General features: G+C 42.8%; 1 protein-coding gene across 12 annotated transcripts in view; it reads right to left on the bottom strand.

Annotated features, from left to right (window-relative positions):
- Positions 1-18,711, bottom strand: part of TRMT1L (tRNA methyltransferase 1 like) — a 53,312-nt gene that overhangs the window by 10,767 nt on the left and 23,834 nt on the right. For all 12 annotated transcript variants that reach the window (XR_010590019.1, XR_010590018.1, XM_065555644.1 and 9 more), the window contains 6 exons: positions 17,100-17,229; positions 10,825-10,948; positions 9,139-9,218; positions 7,627-7,876; positions 5,493-5,705; positions 3,122-3,309 (listed from right to left, as the gene is read on the bottom strand). Coding sequence is in view for 10 of the 12 variants with exons in the window: in XM_065555644.1 (XP_065411716.1) it covers positions 3,122-3,309; positions 5,493-5,705; positions 7,627-7,876; positions 9,139-9,218; positions 10,825-10,948; positions 17,100-17,229 (985 nt within the window). In the remaining 2 variants the exon portion in view is untranslated. The remainder of the gene's footprint in view (positions 1-3,121; positions 3,310-5,492; positions 5,706-7,626; positions 7,877-9,138; positions 9,219-10,824; positions 10,949-17,099; positions 17,230-18,711) is intronic.

Raw genomic sequence — 18,711 nt, 5'->3', positions numbered from 1 at the left:
TGATTTATCTGATGTTTGAGTAGTAAAGATCTTTAGAAAAATACTCAGCGAATTTTTTTTTTACATGTCAAAAATATGGCAGATTTTTTAACATCCTTTTTTCATAACCTTACATCTCCAACAAAACTACCAACCACCACCAGTAGGGTAGAGAAATTCCAACAGTGTAATTTTCCAGAAAGTTTTAAGACAAATGCACATTTCGATTTTTGTCTAAATCATGACAAGTCTAAATGACCAAAGTACCATATTCAGGTTCCACGTAGAAAAAGGCTGCTTGACTAGAGGGAACATATGAATTAGTAGTCATTTTAGATACTTTGACACAGTAGGGTGGTTAAAAAACAAATGGCTTTGAATAGGTGGATGATATGCAAAGTCAACTGCTAAACATACTCTGATAGATAGACCCAATTGTTTCAAAAGACAGCAGATAGTAGGAATAGAAAACTCCAAGGGTTCAAAGTATCTCTGAATGGACCATAATGAAAAATGCTTTCACTCAGGCTCTGTAAGTCAGTCCTGTGGAAACCTTTCTGCTCTGGATTAGAATGTCTTGTACTGCTTTGCTCCTTTCCCCAGTTTAGTCAGCTACTCTCCATGCTGTCAGAGGCAGAGACACGGGCTCCAGATGTAACACAAGCCCCCAGTTCTGTGAAATGACATCAAGATGGCTTGGAAGTGGTAGAAGGGAATGGAGGGATAAGTGCATCAGAAGTTGGAGTACCAGAACTGATATGCCCGGGCCATTATCAACTGTCCTTTGTCATCTTCCTGAGGACTCTGGGAAATAACAGGATGGGGTGAAAGGATCCCTTTCTGATCAGCAATGCATCTTCTCGAAGAGCAAAAAAACAGCAGATTGTCATGAGGAGGGATGGTGTAGGCCATTGCCAAAGGAGGGGAGAACAGGTACAAATCCTTGAAAATCAGTCCAAGACTCTTGACAGCAGCATCAATCCTTCCCTCCTTAACCAGAAGAAGAATGTGCACTTTCAATAGATGGAGAGCATCTCTGCTTCTGGAAACAGTCTCTTGGAAGAGTCTGGAGCCATCTGGTGGTATGAGTAAGACAAGGAAGGTCTCTGGCTCCTTACTTCTTGCTCAGAGCTGGGGTATAAAGCTCTGAAATCATTCAGAAAGGGTAATTTCTTGTTAATTGTTCAGTTTAAAACATCATGGCTCTCTTAGGTTGACCTACTGTAATCATAGCCCTGAACTCATCTCTGGAGTCCAGGGGTAGCTTCTTGACAAACTGAAAGATTTTTGTATCCCACTGTATCATATTCTGCCAACAGAGCCTGGTAACTGACTATACAGAACTGTAGGCTAGCTGAGTATATTTTTCTCCCGAAAGAGAGTTTTGATTCCTTATACCAGGGGTGGATTTCACAATAAGATGCTGTTTAGATTTTTCATGAGCCACTGCCACTACCAATGATCCCAGGGCAGGGTGGATGGAAAAATTACTTGAATCCCTTAGGGGAAAATGACTTCCTAGACGTGGCTGAAATGGAGGCTGGGGTCTACCAGACGTCCTTGATCAGTGCAAGAATACCCTTATTAATGGGCATTGCTAAATGGCTCTGAGGGAACAGATGAAGAATATTGAATAACAGGGATGTTTCTGGACTATTTCCAAAGTATTAGCCATTCTTTTAAGAAGTTCCTGCAAGTCCTTGAAGTCATCAATAGTGGAAGATGCTGATGGTGTAACTGTTTCATCTGGTGAAGATGAAATACACATGGAAAAAATTCATCCTCAGACCCTTCCAGGAGATATGCATTATCGCTGTGGGTCCTGGCTCAATTTGTGAAGACGACCCTGCTGTGGCAGGTATACCACCTGAGAAAGTTCTCCAAAAGGAGCCAACTTGTTCTTACATCTGGATCTCACATAAGGAAAAGAAAATGGGTTTTGAGGGTTATAGGTGAGCCAGGATGGCCAGGATTGCATTCTATAAGGAAAAGGCATATGATGCAACAGAAGTAGAATCCAAGAAGCTTATGGTCTTCAGAAGCATGTATTGGTGATTACAAGAACTTCTCCCAATGTCCCTCTCAGGAACACATCTTGGAGAAGGAAAAGATAACCTAGGAGAAGGGCTTCTATTCCCCCAAGATGATGATGATTATGCCAACAAGTAATACTTCTCTAAGGGAGGTGCCGATCTCTGAGAGGTTAACACTGGTTGAGAAGATCCAGCAATAACTCTGAGACTGAGACTGGTGTTGAGGAAGACAGATGAAGCAATATAGTCATAACTGGTACTCTGGGTCCCGATACCTAGACAGACATAGATATTGTAGGTAACCGAGAAATATCCAAAAGTGGATGCTCTGGTTCTGGGGTCATCACCAGGTCAGCAAGTGTTGTGAATGCAGCCAGAGTCGAGGGCCTCTGTACTGACGAAGATGGTGTTGACCATACTGGTACCAAAAAAAAAAATACTTCAAGAGACTGAGGTTTTCTGCTACAGCATGGTACTGAATATTCCAAATCTGTTAGTACCAATGACATCAGAGCTGATTTTGAGGCATTGGTTGCTGAAAACTGACTGGTGTCTTTTGCCTCGCATCTCCTGACTCTGGTAGCATATGAAGACTCCCAGTGCCAGTTGGGTTTCGCTGCAGCTGGCTTGGACAAGTCAGAAGAGTGGCTCTTAGATCTCTTCTTGGCCAGTACAGGAAATTATGATTGGTGGTGAGCAGTGTCTGAAGATCTTTGCTTCTTCCTACCTTGGGCAGCAGAAGTAGTCACTGACTGACCTGAAAAAGACTGGTGTGAGGGTTCAGAGCAGGCATGACAAGCCCCTGGTGGTGTGGTGTGAGGGCATGTAGGGTGCCATGGGTAGCCCCAATGGATACTGCTGGTCAAAAGATTCCAAGCTTGTGCACACACACCTACAGTGGGATCCATATAACAATTACTCAAAAACCCCTTTTAAACTAGAGGATTATAATGGAAATCCCTCTTCTTTATGTGCACGAATATATGAAATATTTCCAGTGAAAGCAAGTATTTTTACATGTTGGAACTTACCACGTGCCTAACATAGGTACAAACAATAAACATGCATGGATTATACCTTTAAAAGAAACCCAAGGAAAATCCATTTACCTTCTACCATATTACCCTCCTGAAAAATCCTCTCCTCACACCACTGGCAGTGCATAAGATACCGAATTTTCTTGACTGAATCATCTGCAGGAGATGGTCCCCTCAAAACTCTCACCACTACTAGGACAAAGTGTTCTAGAGCTACTGCAAGCAAAACTTCAATGCCTTTGTTACATCGAGCTGCAGCTCTACAAAAGCAAAAAGATAACATATTACCATAGGAATTCAACAAAGACTAACTTTCCCAGACGTTCCACCTTGTGCAATATATATATATTTACGATCATCCATTGTTTGGAAAAATCCTACACTGTCTACAAACAGCCTCCACTTAGACTATGGGCTCTGAAGGGCAGGGGTCATCTTTTTGTTCTGTGTTTGTATAGTGCCTAGCACAATAGGGTGCTGGTCCATGACTTGGGTTCCTAGGTGTTGAGAAGACTTGGAGGGATAGACTTCAAAGGAAAGATTATAGAAAATAAATAAGTAGATTAAGTTAAATGAAGACTAAGGGGAGATAAATCACTAGCTACTAATATCTGAACAACCAAGAAAAGAGGAATCCTTTAGGGTACTTTGGAGGGGTGTAATTAGAAGCAAAGTGAAAATTAGCAAGGAAAATTTAGCTTGACACTCTGGAAAAGTTATTTATATGAGATCTCGGCCTGCGGTGTGGTTTTACAGGGACAGATGACACCCTTAGTGCTAGAATCATTTAAAAGTTAAATAAGATATAGCACTGGAGAATATGCTATAGGGAATAAGCTAGCATGGTCAAGGAGCTGGACAAGACAATCTAAACAGGTCCAATTTAATATAATTGACTATGGAGTCTGTAACAGGATGGGCTGGAGAGCCTGGGGCTAAACCAGTCTGATTACCGAATGAGTCCCACTTGAGGGGAATGAGGCTTAAGTGATGATTAAGCCCAGCTGGGGAAAGGGCTGGAGAAAGAACCAGGCAGAAAGCTCAGGCAGTAAGGAAAAGTTCTATAGGCATGAAGGCCTGGGAGAGACCCAGACCAAAAAGGAAACAGTCTGGAAAAGCTCTCCCTGTAGAGAGGCCTGGGAGAGACCCTGCTTAAGCAGGGACAAAATGGACATACCCAAAGGAGAATTTAAGAGATTATGTAGGAAGTGGCCCATGGAAAACGGCAGCTCAGATCAGGGAGCAGACCTATCTGTTTAGTACAGGAACCCTGGACAGGAACCCAGAGTAGAGGATGGGACTGGGTCCCCTACTGGCCCCAAGGAAAGGGGCCTTCCACAGTGGTTATTGAGCCAACAAAGGGGCTACAGGCTGTGTTGAAAACAGGGTGAGGAAGAACTCTACATCAGGGGAAGGATTTTTGTTTGTGTCAAAAATATTTTGGGGACTCTTAGTTTAGATGACTGTGACCCAAGAAAGGATGGACTTAAGATGGTGACCCAGCAAGAGGGCCAAGTTTCTGATAGAGAAACCACCACAGTTCTGGATCATGCTGGCATGCTACTCCTGGCCACAAGGGGGCATCTAGCAGTGAGTGGATTCGTTTACAGAGCCTGAAGATCTTTCACACTTAATCTCCCACTCACTCTTCCCTGAACTATTGTTCCATTATCTTGATCTGGGTTTGTATGTCTTGATTTAGTGTCCAAATCCCCAACTTTCACTTCTGAGTACACTTATGAAGTCACTGGGAATATTTGTATGAGAAAGGACTAATATCGTTAACAGGGTTTGCAGGGCAAGCACCATATCTTATTTGCTTTATAAGTAGATTTACTTGTAAGTAATAGATTTACAGCACGGGATCATTTTTTTCCTTAACCATATTATTTAACCTGCGAAAAATTTAGCCACACTGTTTATTGTTTGTAAACACTTGAGGATAGGGGGTCGATTTTGGGATGAATATCTGTTTGCTTGTTATGAAATATACTGTGAAAGTTGACACTAATGAGTTCATTTCCTTTTAAAGCAAATCTAATTTAATGCTCTTTCCCACGGATAATTAATTGCTTTAATAGCTTCTGAAGTATTTATAAAGGCTTAGGCAGCATTAAATCACCACCAAATGAAAAAGGAACTTAAAATCTTCCGATATTCAAGTTTGCATTATATTACCTTTTCTTTCTGAAGATTAATAATACACTCCAAACCCATTTGCCATCTTGCCAGTCACTTCAGTTTAAAATACTTAAATTGTTCTAGAGTAGTGAACTTGAAATCAAGTACAAAATTGATATTTCAATGCCTAATTTGTAGAGCTTAAGGAATTCTGAAAAGCAAAGACACACAACTTGCTTTAGCAATCACCAAAAGCATGCATTAGCAATCCTCTTCTACCAGAGCTTAAGAGCTAACCATGATTCATGTGTTGTAATAGTACCTTGCCACAGCAGCAACGACTATTCTAGCTGCCAGTTCCTTGTAGTACTCCGTTCTGACAACGTTACAGCTGTAGTGGCGCTGGGCCACATGCTGAGCTTTTGCATACAGAGAACTGATGTCTGTGGATGTCACTGATACTATTCCAAGATTTCTTACATTTCTGAATGCAGAATCCAGGTAGTTCACAGCTGTTCCAAATGGGTCCAGGTGTCTAAAAACAAAAAATACACTGAGAAGCATCTCTGGTACATAACTACTTAGCTTTTAAGTTATCTGAGAAAAAAAACTGTTTGAAAAAATCCTCATCCATAACATCTGAAGTAAAATAAAAATAGGAATTTGATTTTACAACACACCTGCCATACCTCCAACATGCCCAAATAATTTACAAAGCAACAAGTTAGAGGGGGCAGGCAGTACATGTTCAGTAATGCAATAGTCATCACACATACAGCACAATTTCTCTTCCATCCTAGCATGCTGGATAATTGAACTAAGAAGAATGCTGGCCAAGATACCGATATTTATTCTCCCATGCCTTTCAAAATATACAAATAAACTTCAACGCCCACTGAATTCAATTGGTTTGTGGATGCTCAGCAACTCTAAGAATCAGACCATTTAATTCGATGTCTACATATGGATTTAGTGCCTGCATTTGGGCACTAAAATTTGAATATTTTGGCCTTAGATTCTAATTAGATCGGCCATGCTATTTAAGAATGGATTACAAAAAGTGATCCATAAACACGCGGCCTTATTAAAAACTACATGCACAGATAAGAATTTCAAATGGGCTAAAATTGTAGAAAAAAGATTCTTGTATTTCATTTTTCCCCAAATAGACAAAGTTATACCAAAAATCCACAAGTTTGGCCTAAAATGTTCATACACATTGTGAGGCAAACTTGCAGCCAAACCAGAACCGCTCACTCAGTTGCCGTGACTTTCCCCTCCAACAGAGCCTGCAGTAACTCATCACCACGGATCCTAGAGATCCCTTTGCCATGGAAAAATCCAGAATTTTACAGTCTTTAGTTTTTACATTTTGTAAAAAAAATGAAAAACGGGGTTCTACTGTATATGTTACCTGAGCCTCCATTATCCAGCTCTTCATATTAACCGAACCGGGGCTCACAGCCAGAGCCCTGGGTGGAGGGGCTTGGGTTGTCAGCCCCGGGTGGCTGGGCTCCCTATTGTGATTAGGGAAACTAAAGTTCAGCATTTCATTATAGTCATGGGAAAAACACTTGATTTTTATTGGAGAATTTTGGGGTTTTTTTATCATGGAAAACTAGGATCCCTGCTCATCGTTCAGGCATGCTGCAGCAACTCAATTGCAGGGATTCAGCCCATAAGCAGAGCCTCAGCACTAGCGCATACTGCAGCAGCCTATTCCTGGGCAGAGCCTGGGTCAGATGACCCCCCAGGCACCCCCAGATGACCCCCAGTAGCAAGTTAGTCTGTACAACAGCACTACTTAGCCAGGAATCCTCCTGCTGGCTTGCAGTGTTAGTGTCATTAGGCTTCCAGTCTGCCCTTGATCCGGTTCCTGTTCCTGCCCCAGCCTTGTTCCAGCCCACTTCAGCGTTGCCCATGCCTTACTCTGACCTTGCTCCAGCCCTGCCCTTGCCTCCAGACTGACTCCAACCCAGCTTCAATCTTTGGCCTGCATCCGGACTCCAACTATGATCCTGATTTGGCTTTTCTATAGACTCTGACATCAATTCTGACTCACAGCCTATCCCTGGACTCTGATTTCAGCACTGGCCTGGTCCTCACTCTATGGCTGGCTTCGACCTTGGTACTCGTTCTCAACCATGGCTCCAACCACCAGGCCTGACCACAGCACCCAACACACATTACCCAGGTGCTTATTTTCCACATTGGATGCAAGAAGGGCTTAAATGTTTTCCCAGTGATTATTTTTTAAAAGATTTAAAAATTAAGTCTCTATTTACATAGCACTTCAGATACTACACAATTAAACTTTTAATAAGCAAATAACCAGCTGCTGTTGGTTGTCTCGTCCATTCAGACTTCTCTAAATAATCACTGGGGAAAAAATTAAATTACAGTCAAGATCAAAACACCGAGTAAAGACAAACTTGTAGCAAACACTCTTCACTTACATAAAATCGAAGGATCTCAAGTGCATTATGACATTGGCATCCATTTTTGTCACATCAATAATGCCTACATTTTCCTCTCCTTCTTCCATAGTATCATCACAGTCATCCTCTTCCTTAGGGTTCATCATCACCTTCATCTTGTTTAAATGGCAGTTTTCCTGAATCATTGTCACGGAATTTTCATTGAAATCATTAATCGTAACCTTCACAGAATTTCCAAGGTGCTTTGCCCACTGTAATCCCATTATACCTGAGGAGAAAGACAAGTGCATAATTTTAAGGTTGGCTGCATGCAATAGAATAAAGGCCTGATTTTTGATCCCCTTAACTTCAATAAAAACACAATCAAACCCTAAATGTGCATAATACAGAAATGTGATCCATACTCAGGCTTTCATCGTGCAAGAACTCTGTTGGCAAACTCCAGCATTTGTGTGAAGACTCACTGAAGTCTATATGGGCACAAGGGTTTGCCTATACAGTTCTCATTACAAGATAAGTGCCATAGATATAAAAATTCTCTGTGTACTGTGAAACAAATTGGACCTCAAATTTGTAGCAAGTCCCCTGGGCTTGTGCAACACTCTAATGCAGCAGACTGGAACTTCTGTAGCAGAGCAAGATAAAAAAAAAATCTCAATTTTTCAATTTAACTGAATGAAACAGGAAAATTAACATTTTAACTAATATAGCAATCCTTGTTAGTCTGATATTAAATTGTTTTTTTGCTGCCCCTAAATTTTAAATTTTTGATGTGTTGCAGATATTTGTAACAACAATACGTGATTGTATTGTAAAAGTTGTTGGGAGGGGAAACAGGAGGTTTTGATATCTGGATAGGAGGCAGTTAACACTTTTGGTGTGGCTTGGAACTGTGCAATAAACACATTAGCAGGATATTAACTGCCGAGCATTTTTAGCATAAATGTTGCATTTAAATTGTTGTCTTCACGTTTTAGAACTAACTCCTGTTTGAGATCATGGGAATAGTTCACACCTCTCCAATCTATTGTTTCACTGTCTACTGATTCAGGAAGATAACACCGCATTGGTTTACATTAATTTCATGGTCAGGATTCTTCTTTATAAATATAAAGACTGGAAACAATTTTTTAAATGAAAGTTTGGATTCAGTGGCACTGTTCTATGACTAGGGCTTGATTTTAAAGCCAAACGCCACAGCTATGGAATCAGAATACATGGGACGTTGGACATAACTCATCAAGTTAAGACACACGATATTTTATGCGTTTTAAAATGTAAAAATTCTTCCTTTGAGCATCAATAAATTCAGCTCCAAGATATGATGGTCTTTTTACACATCTAGAGCCAAATCCTGATCTCCTTAACTTGGGGAAACACACATGGAAGTCAAAAGGAGTCTGCCTAAGCAAGGACTCCATAATACTTAAATATACAATGTCAATTTCTCATGAGAGGGACTTGCTACAAATTGTAAAATAAAATTAGAAATTTAAAGGAAGTAAAATGAGATTCCAAAAGTTTATTTACCGGTGGCCCCAAATGCATCCAAACATTCTAACGGGTTCCGTTCTTCAGCCAAAACAGCTAATGCACAGAATATCAGTTGCCTAGAAGATAAAAAGGTGTATAATAAAGTTTAGAGTATGTATTTAACATATTTTTGTTTCTTCCATCTTAGGGTAATTTTTCCAGCAACAGGTTTTGCAATAACTGGGTTTAACAGCCACCAGGTTTTCTAAACCTTCTGCTTCCTTAAACAGCATTTGTAGGTCTAAAAGTACCCAAATATTAAGTTAATTCCAATGATAACTTTCTAGGAGTGCTGACTTTAACACTTATCCAGGGAGCACTGAGATATAAAACACCACTATATAACAGTTTCTTACTATGATCAGTTAGTCCATGTAGCAGGACAAATTTGGTATGCAGACAAATTGTTTGGCCATTTAAAGTACCAACTGCTGGCCTAAGGGCTTGTCTTCATGTACTGCTGTAGTGCTTTAGTGAAGATACTACTTTGCCAACAAGAGAGCTTCTCCCGTCAGCACAGTTACTGCCTCTCAGGGTGGTGGATTAACTATGTCAACATGAGAAGTTGTCCCATTGACATAGCAGTATCTACATGAGGGGTTAGGTTGGTATAAATATGTCATTCAAGGGTGTGGATTTTTCACACCCCTGAGTGATGTAGTTACACCATTATAAGTTTGTAGTGTAGACCTGGCCTAAGAGTTTGTAGTGGAATGGAATCCTTCACTGTGTGGCAAAAAGGTAATATGAAAAATAAGAACTTGAGATTCCACTTGCCGGTTAGACAACACTAACTGGGGTTCAAGAGTCTATGCTGTTTGTTTGGGATTTGCGCTGCTTTCAATAGGAAGTTAATGTGCTCTATAAAAGAACAGACCAGAGAGATTACTGGTGGTGGGTTTTTTTTAAACCATTCACTGCTAGTAATAGCTGTCTGGAAATAACCAGTAATCTTCTTAGACTGGCCTGAGAATTTCCCCAGACAGATTCAAAATTATCTTTGGCAGGGTTCCTTCTGGAAAAGGACCCTGGCAATGACTGAAGGGTAGTTAAACTTCAGTGTTTCAGGGAACAGGCTTTGTTGTTGCAGCAATTGGGTGAGGTTATGACTTTTCTGAGGATGAAACAACTACCCACTCTACTGACATTAAAAAGAATGATGTGAAGAGGAGCTAGGGGAAAGAATCTGCTCCAATAGAGTGGGACCTATAAAAAGGAGTCGTAGGATGTGAGATATGTATACTCATGCTTCAACTGTGCTGGAGGAGAGCACTTAGGTGGTGTCTAGTCCTGGGAGCTCACAAAAACTCACAGGAAAACATTTCATTGAATAGGTTTTCTGAGTCCTCAAGTGTGGTTTGTGTGGGTTTTTTCCCCTTAAAATCCCACACTGCTGCATAAGCTAGCATCTTTATTTCCTTAGAAACTAGAACATCTTCCACACACATTTTGTTCTGAAGACCATTTCTGTTAATTTAGAAAAGTCTTCCCAGCTGTATATAAGGAAGATAGTTCAGTGAGCAAAATTAGAAAAGCATCAAAATGGAGCCTTCCTATATTGGGCACCTTATTGGATTGCTTGAAAAATGTTATTCCTCTAGACATCATAGTGGGCTGTTTACTGGGATAATTTTTTTAAGTGAGAGCATTTTCATTGCAACCTCTCCCCACTAACCCCCTCACCTGTTGAGTTTCATTTTGGGATTAAAATAGGAATCTGATTTCTGAGGTGTGGAGTAGTTAGGAAGAACTTGTACATCTGTGTCTGCCTCTTTCAGCACTTCATGAGAAGACTTAGGAGCAGCGGCTAAAAAAATATTTTAGGGGAGGAAAGGAGAGAGTTAATGATAATTTGTGAGTATTTGTACATTTTATCTATAAAATTCAAAAAAGATCTCTCAATGATTAGGCCCCAGTCCCACTGATACATAACAATGTTAACACATGGAAACCAGCCTATTACCATTTGGTGCCAGGAAAGATCACAGCTAGATTATATTCAGGACATTGGCAGACTTGGGGCCAAATTCTATCCTGATTTACACCCTATAAAATGCCATAGTTTCATCATACCAAATTTCTTTCTTAGATTTACACCCCTTCAAGAACTCGTTCAAGTTGAATAGTACGAGATGCTGCAGGAAATACATTCTCTCATAACAAAAAATACCACCGAACTTGTGATAGTACTCCAGTTACTTCTTGATAATTAAAAAGCCAGAAGGGCTCAAGTCAGTCCAGGATTTCAGAGACCTTCATTTTTACCTGAAAAATTCAGAATAGTTTCTGAAACAAACCTAGAGGCAGAAAATTGGCTATATACTCTGAACCTTGCAAATGTACCCTCTCTGGCAGTATCTCTGAAGACAGGCTTTCTATTTTGCATGTTTAAACATAAAATACTGCCATTCAATTAGAATCATACTAACAGAGAATTATAAAGAGAATGTATCCATGTGCTGTGTACTCCCTCTACTGCCTTGATCCAGATGGAACAAGTGAGGCATCACACAAATAAGGTTTTTTTGTAGCTCTGTCTAGGTACTTAGATATCATGGGGATGAGGACCATATAAATGCCTCCCACATATGTATTGCTTAGATATTTATATAATTCTCCCCAACCATCCATAAAATATTGGAATCAAATATTTCATTTTTAATACAAATTGATTAGACTTTTATGCATTTTAACCAACAGGACTACACTATGGAGAACTGGAAAGGAGCAAAGATGAAGTACTTCACAATTTATACTGTGATTTCCATTTGTCAGTCTCAAAATTACACAGGTGTGGAAGTATTATCTCCATTTTGTAGATGGGGGAAAATGACCCATAAAGGTTGAGAGATTGATCCAAGGCGATAATTAATGAGAGGATTTGGGAATAAAATCCAGATTTCTTAACTCTCAATCCCATACTCAGTTGATTAGATCACCTTTCCCCCTAAATGAAGAAGAGCATGTGTGTGTGTGTATATATATATATATATATATATGCACGTGTGGTGGTGGGGAAAATGACAGGTTAACTTTCTACAGTGACCTGTTCATATGGCAGCAACAGAATGGGAGCTACCTTTAATTTTACGTGCCCTTCACATGGCAGTAGTAGAGAGGACAGAATAGAAGATGGATGAAGGGGACAGAGAGGAGCAGAACTGCATATCTTACCAATTAGAAGAGTAATAACTGTTGTTCTTCGAGTAATGGTCCCCTATATGTATTCCAAATGCAGGTGCACATGCATGCCATGCACCAGAGCCAGAAGTTTTAGAACAGCAGTGTCCATTGACCCACATGGCCACCTTACGTCGCCACGTGCTCCATGTGACGTTATAGGAGTTTGTGTGGGGTGATGCGCCCTCAGTTCCCTCTTACCACATGACTGGAGTCAGAATCCTCTCTTCGCGCTCGTGCACTCTACGAGAATGACGATCCATTGTAGGTAGATAGTGAGTTCTGCTTCTTTCTTTCCATACTTCTGTAAATACATTAGTTTAGTTAGTTTATATAGTAGCCCCTTACAGGTCCTCTCCTGACACATTTGGGGCAATATGCCCCATGTTCCGGGGTTCAAGAACTGCACCTCTTGCCCTCACTCGTTCTCCGTGAGCAACAAGCACATGTGCTGCCTCTACTGCCTGGGCAAGACACATTTTGTCACCCGCTGCGATATCTGCAAGTCCTTCCCATCAAGGACCTGCAATGCTTGTCTTCAGCGCCTCTGCAAGTTCTTCATGGTGGAAGCACTCCAGCCTCGTGCAGTGTCTGATCCCGGACCATTCGTGCTGGTGGTGCACTGCCCATCACTGGCGGTAAGTGCCCTGCCTTCGGCTTCACACCTGGATCCATCAGCACCACCGAAACATGAGAAGGCACACAAGAATAGTCACAAGTGCTTTCATGAACACTGCAGCAGGTCCCCGTCGCAGACTGCTGAGCCACACTTTGTTTTCTCCCCAAGATGAGTTTGGTCGGATGAGATGTCATGTGACGGCCCTACAGGGCCACCCCCTAAGCCAAGGGGGCAAGGAAAAGCAGAAGTGAGACCCGCCAGCTCCTGTGAGGACCAAGTGTCCCAACAGCCTGCCTGTGCGTGCTACTCAGCCAGGGCAGCACTCTCCAGGCTGTGCTCTGCATACCCCTGCTCAGTGTGGCAGAGGATGGGATGTGCCCTCGACTCCAGGCCAGATGGATCCGCTGGTCCCCTTGTCCCATCTCGAGCTGCTATACCTGCTCTCACTGCTTCTTTCAGCCTCCTGGCCACCTTCACCAGTGGCTGAATCACTCCTCCTTAGCTGCGACACACTCCCGGCGATTGCGGTAACACCCGCACTGCTGGAGGCTTCTTCGGACTTGGAGGGCTTCTCAGCAGAAGAGACGTCCTTCTTCCCAGTCTCTTGGCGTAATGCGGACTCTTGGGCTCACATGCCTTTTCCGGCTCACTTCTCCGGGCTCAAATGGGTGGTACCAGTATCCATGGGGCCTGCGGTACCATTAAGACCTGGCCTCATGGCATCACTGACCCACGTGGGACCCCTATCACTGCCCATACCCACTGTTGGTAGCCTCAGACCAGAACCACTTCAGCCCTCCGCTGGCTCCAATGGCCTCAGACCCGGAAGAGGACCCAATCCTTGATCCAGTACTACCGGCCCCAACAGCAGCCTTCTTCTCTCCAGATGAGGCCCTGATCCCTCGACCTTCTCGCCTCCTGACGATCCCCACCAGTACCAGGAGCTGGTACAGAGCATGGCCTTTGACTTGGGCATTGCCCTAGAAGAGGTCCAAGACCAACTGGACCAGTTGTTAGACATTCTCCAGCCCCGGGGCCTGACATACGTAGCTCTGCCCATTCACAACGCTGTTCTACAACCTGCAGGAGCAGTGTGGCACATGCCAGCGTCCTGCGCCCACACACCCAAGAGGGCAGAAGGCAGGTACTTTGTACCAGCTAAGGGGGGCGGAAGTTGTTTTCCCACCCCCCTCTGGCATCGCTGGTCGTGCACGTGGCCATGGAACGGGTACACCAGCACTCCGACTCTTTTACTTACTTACTTACTTACTTACTTACTTACTTACACACACACACACACACACACACACACACACACACACACACACACACACACACACACACACACACACACACACACACCAGTGAAACGCCTGTAACTCCTGGCTTGCAAACTCTACTCTGCAGCCGTTCAATTCCACCTTGCTAACTATCAAGCTCTGCCAGCGAAGTACACTTTCAACAATTATACTAACCTAGTGGAGTTCTTGGAGGACATCATGCAGCCCAAGGGCCAGCGATTCCAGGCCTTGCTGGATGAGGGCTGCCTGGGGCCAAGTCAGCCTCCAGGCTGCGGAGAATGCGACAGACATGTCCTCCTGCTCCCTGGCCACAGGGGTGGCAATAAGGCATGCACGTGACCACCTCCACCTCCCTGGTGGACGTACGCTAGCATGAGATCTGCCATGCGGCAACATGGTGCTCTATCCACACCTTCACAGCGCACTACGCCATTGAGCAGTGGGCGGCTGCTGACGCCACCATAGGCCGTGCTGTCCTGCAACAGGCCTTACCAATCGCGTCTTTACACCCCCCTCCGGAGCTGATCACTGTTCCGTACTCACCCACATTTGGAATACATATAGGGACCATCACTCTAAGGAGAAGAGGAGGTTACTTACCTGTAACTGGAGGGTCTTTGAGATGTGTAGTCCTTACTTATATTCCAATACCTGCTCACCTTCCTCTCTGCTGCAGACTCTCTATGCTATGGTAAGAGAGACTGAGGGTGTGTCACCCCACATAACCTCGCCTGGAGCACATGGCGACATAAGGCAGCTGTATGGGTCAACAGGCATTGCTGCTGAAAAACTTCCGGATCTGGTGCATGGAGCGCCTGGTCACCCATATTTGGCATACAAATAGGGACCAAACATCTCAAAGAACCTCCAGTTACAGGTAAGTAACCTCTTCTTGCAAAAATAAAGTACCTGAAATCTTGTGCTAAATTATCTTTCTTTAAAATGAGCGAGTCCTTCCAATAATATAATTCACTTTTACAGTTTAGCTCCTATCAGATCAAAAGATTAGTGCATATAATTTATGGGGGTTTGCAACAGGAATCTGATTTACTGAATTAAATGAGCAACCTACCATCTACACTTTTATCAACATGTTGTAGAACTGAAGAAGTCAACTGGTTTCAATATTCCATGTTTATGCACTTCAAACAAAAACAATTCAGCATTTTAGTATTCTATCTGAACTTGATTTTGGGAACTCAGGATTGATTTAAAAATAAATGGATGCTGCCAAAATAGGGAGGCATGAAATTAGCCACACCAGTTTTGTTTTACGGGTACTGTCTCCCACTATCTGTGCCATTCTTTTGAAAAGGCTGGGTATTGACATTTGCAAGATTATCAAGCTAATTGCAAAATAATAATGTTTTTTATGAGCAAAAAACAGAGCTGTCGCCTGATCTATTAATTGTGTATTAATTATATCAATCACTTAAGAATTCTTAAGTAACACTCTGAGGTTTGGTAGGTTCTTGTCCCAAGATCAGGCCCAGTATTATTATAATTATTGTTCTGATGGGAACCCTGAAGTGCACGGTTGCAACACTCTCACTTAGGAAAAGCCTTTTGAATTTGCAATAGTTTTACCAACACAATTAGGAAAGTCAAACACCTCCAACCCAACAGCATAGATAGAGATAATACAGGATGTGTCTCTGAGCAGCCATATACTCACACCATCCCTTGCAAAAGGACCGGAAGTGTCATCCTCTCCATCATCATCATAACCACCAGCAGTGATGGTCATCCTGGTATCTCCCAAGAGTTACATTTCCCAAGGGACACAGGCCGGGATATAACTTTTATAATGTGTTACATTGACACTACTATACCTAATGCATATTCAGTAAGAGCTTCTCCCCTTTTGTGTTTCCTCACCCTACTAATGTTGGGGTGCCTTTCTCCCATAGGTTATTAGGCCTTTTACCTCAAGCTTATTAGCATATACATCAATTAGGTACCATGGCTCTCTTGTGTCAGATGTCTGCTGATATTCCTAACTTAAAATATCCCATCTAGCTGGTATAAACTAGCATCTTGTGGTTATCTGTCAGCAGTTGAGTCACTAAAGTGTTCCATCTTGTGATATCTTATGATCTAGGGCAACAGTTCTCAACCAGGGACTCAGGGGGGCCTCCAAGCAGGGCCAGCATTAGACTTGCTGGGGCACAGGGCAGAAAGCCAAAGCTCCCCTGCATGGGGCTGAAACCCAGGTGCCTGAGCCCCACCACCTGGGGCTGAAGCTGAAGCCTGAACAATGTAGCTTCGTGGGGGCCCCTGTGGCATGGTGCCCCAGGCAACTGCCCTGCTTGCTATGCCCTAATACCAGCCCTGGCTTTTATATGCAGAAAACCAGTTATTGTGGCACAGGTGAGCCATGGAGTTTGTATAGCATGTTGGGGGCAGGCAGGAGTCTCAGAAAGAAAAAGATTCAGAACTTCTGAGCTAGGGTTACTCCCAGTTAACTGCGTATGCTAAGGCTTTTGGGCCTTATGCCTTGTTTAGCTAAGCTATTGTCTTTCAGGCCTGACGCCTGTAAGCTCATTGCTTTACTAGCTTTCTTATGCCTATGCCTTACCTAGCAAATACCTACACGTATAGGCTACAAAGCAGGAGGGCAGAGCAGAGGGTAAACACTACGAACTCAGCACGCCAGTCAAGATCAGATTAACAGTTTGGCAACCTTTACTCTGAAGGATAGATTTCTCTTTTTTTAATTTCCTCCTAACCCTGAGCAAACTTACCTTTAGCATAGGCTTACTTTTGACAGTCCCTCAAACATATAGCCCAGGTATAACACACAATGCACTGTGTAAAGGTTCCATTAACAAATAAAGCAGGAACATTAAATAATTTACCTGCAATATACCTGGACTCAGTTTCTCCTTTGTTCACGTGGCGCTTAATATGCCCTATCATGTCAGTTCTTCGTGTAATGGTTGCAGAACAGATGATGCAGTGATAATGGGCTCCCATCTTTGTAGAGCTCTGTAAAAGAGTCAGTGTAGTTTTAAAATACAGTGAGACAAAGTGAGTGAAGTAACTGTTGACACATGGGAGCTTCTCCTGTTGGCGTAGTTAATCCAACTTCATGGGAAGTGGTAACTGTCTACATTGGGGGTTAGGTTGCTATAACTATGTCGCTCTGAGGTGGGGATTTTTCACACCCAAGTGATGTAATTATACTGATGTATGTTTGTAGTGTAGACCTGACCTGATGTCACAGCTAAATTCAAGGTGGAACAGATTGTTTAGCATAAATAGTTAACACACATCGTAAGACACCACTCAAGGTGAAGTGGTGAGTTAACACCTCTACAATCATAAGACAAAAAAGGGAGGTTAGTGGGTTACAGATTGTTGTAGTAAACCATAAATTCAGTGTCCTTATTCAGTCCACGATTTTTAGTGTCTAGCAAAGTTACGAATTTAAGCTTCCAGGCTCATTTTCTTTAAAGTGATATACAAGTTTCCTTTGAGGATGAGGACTGAGAGTGATTGGATATGGAGTGATTGCTTTGTGAAAAGTATTCACTCACAGGTGATAGTGTCTTTTTTCTCTTTTATCATTTTTCTGTGCAAGTTCATTGGAGAGCGCATAAATTGTCTTGTTTCACTCATATAGTTGTTGTTGGGGCATTTAGTGCACTGGGTGAGGTACACTATGTAGTGATAGGCATGTGTAGGACCCATGAATTTTGCAGGGTGTGTTAGGGGTGGGGAGTAAAGATCATCACAGCAGTGGAAATGTGTCTACAGGTTTTATATCTGTTGCTATGAAAGGGTCTTCCGCATTGAGTTGGTGTGTCCTGGTCTGTGGGGAGCTTGCTTTGGATAATGAGGTTGGGGGGGTTGTTGGAAGGCCAGAAGACTCATAGACTCATAGACTTTAAGGTCAGAAGGGACCATTATGATCATCTGGTCTGACCCCCTGCATGCTGCAGGCCACAAAACCGTCCCTACCCTTCCCTTGACTCTGCTGATGAAGTCCCAAATCCTGTGTCTTGGTGACTTCAATTTGCAGAGAACCCTCCTGCTAGCGATCCCTGCCCCATGCTGCGGAGGAAGGCGAAAAACCTCCAGGGCCTAAGCCAATCTACCCTGGAGGAAAATTCCTTCCCGACCCCAAATATTGCGATCAGTAAGACCCCGAGCATGTGGGCAAGAGTCTCCAGCCTGACCCTTGTTAGTCATTATACTATTTACCTGCTATTGCTCGGTATTCCCCACCACTTATGTTTTACCATTAAACCATTCCCTCCATAAACTTATCTAATTTAATCTTAAAACCAGACAGGTCCCTCGCCCCCACCGTTTCCCTCGGAAGGCCGTTCCAATATTTCACCCCTCTGACGGTCAGAAACCTTCGTCTAATTTCAAGCCTAAACTTCCCCACTGCCAGTTTATAAGGGGTTCAGGACCTGTTTCTTTCAGGATGTGGTTCCCAATAGGTAAGCACTGTAATTATTT

This window comes from Chrysemys picta, chromosome 8, assembly GCF_011386835.1.
Source record: "Chrysemys picta bellii isolate R12L10 chromosome 8, ASM1138683v2, whole genome shotgun sequence".
NCBI classification, from domain to species: Eukaryota; Metazoa; Chordata; order Testudines; family Emydidae; genus Chrysemys; species Chrysemys picta.
Note: the sequence above shows the minus strand (reverse complement) of the source record. Positions and strands in the feature narration are given on the sequence as shown.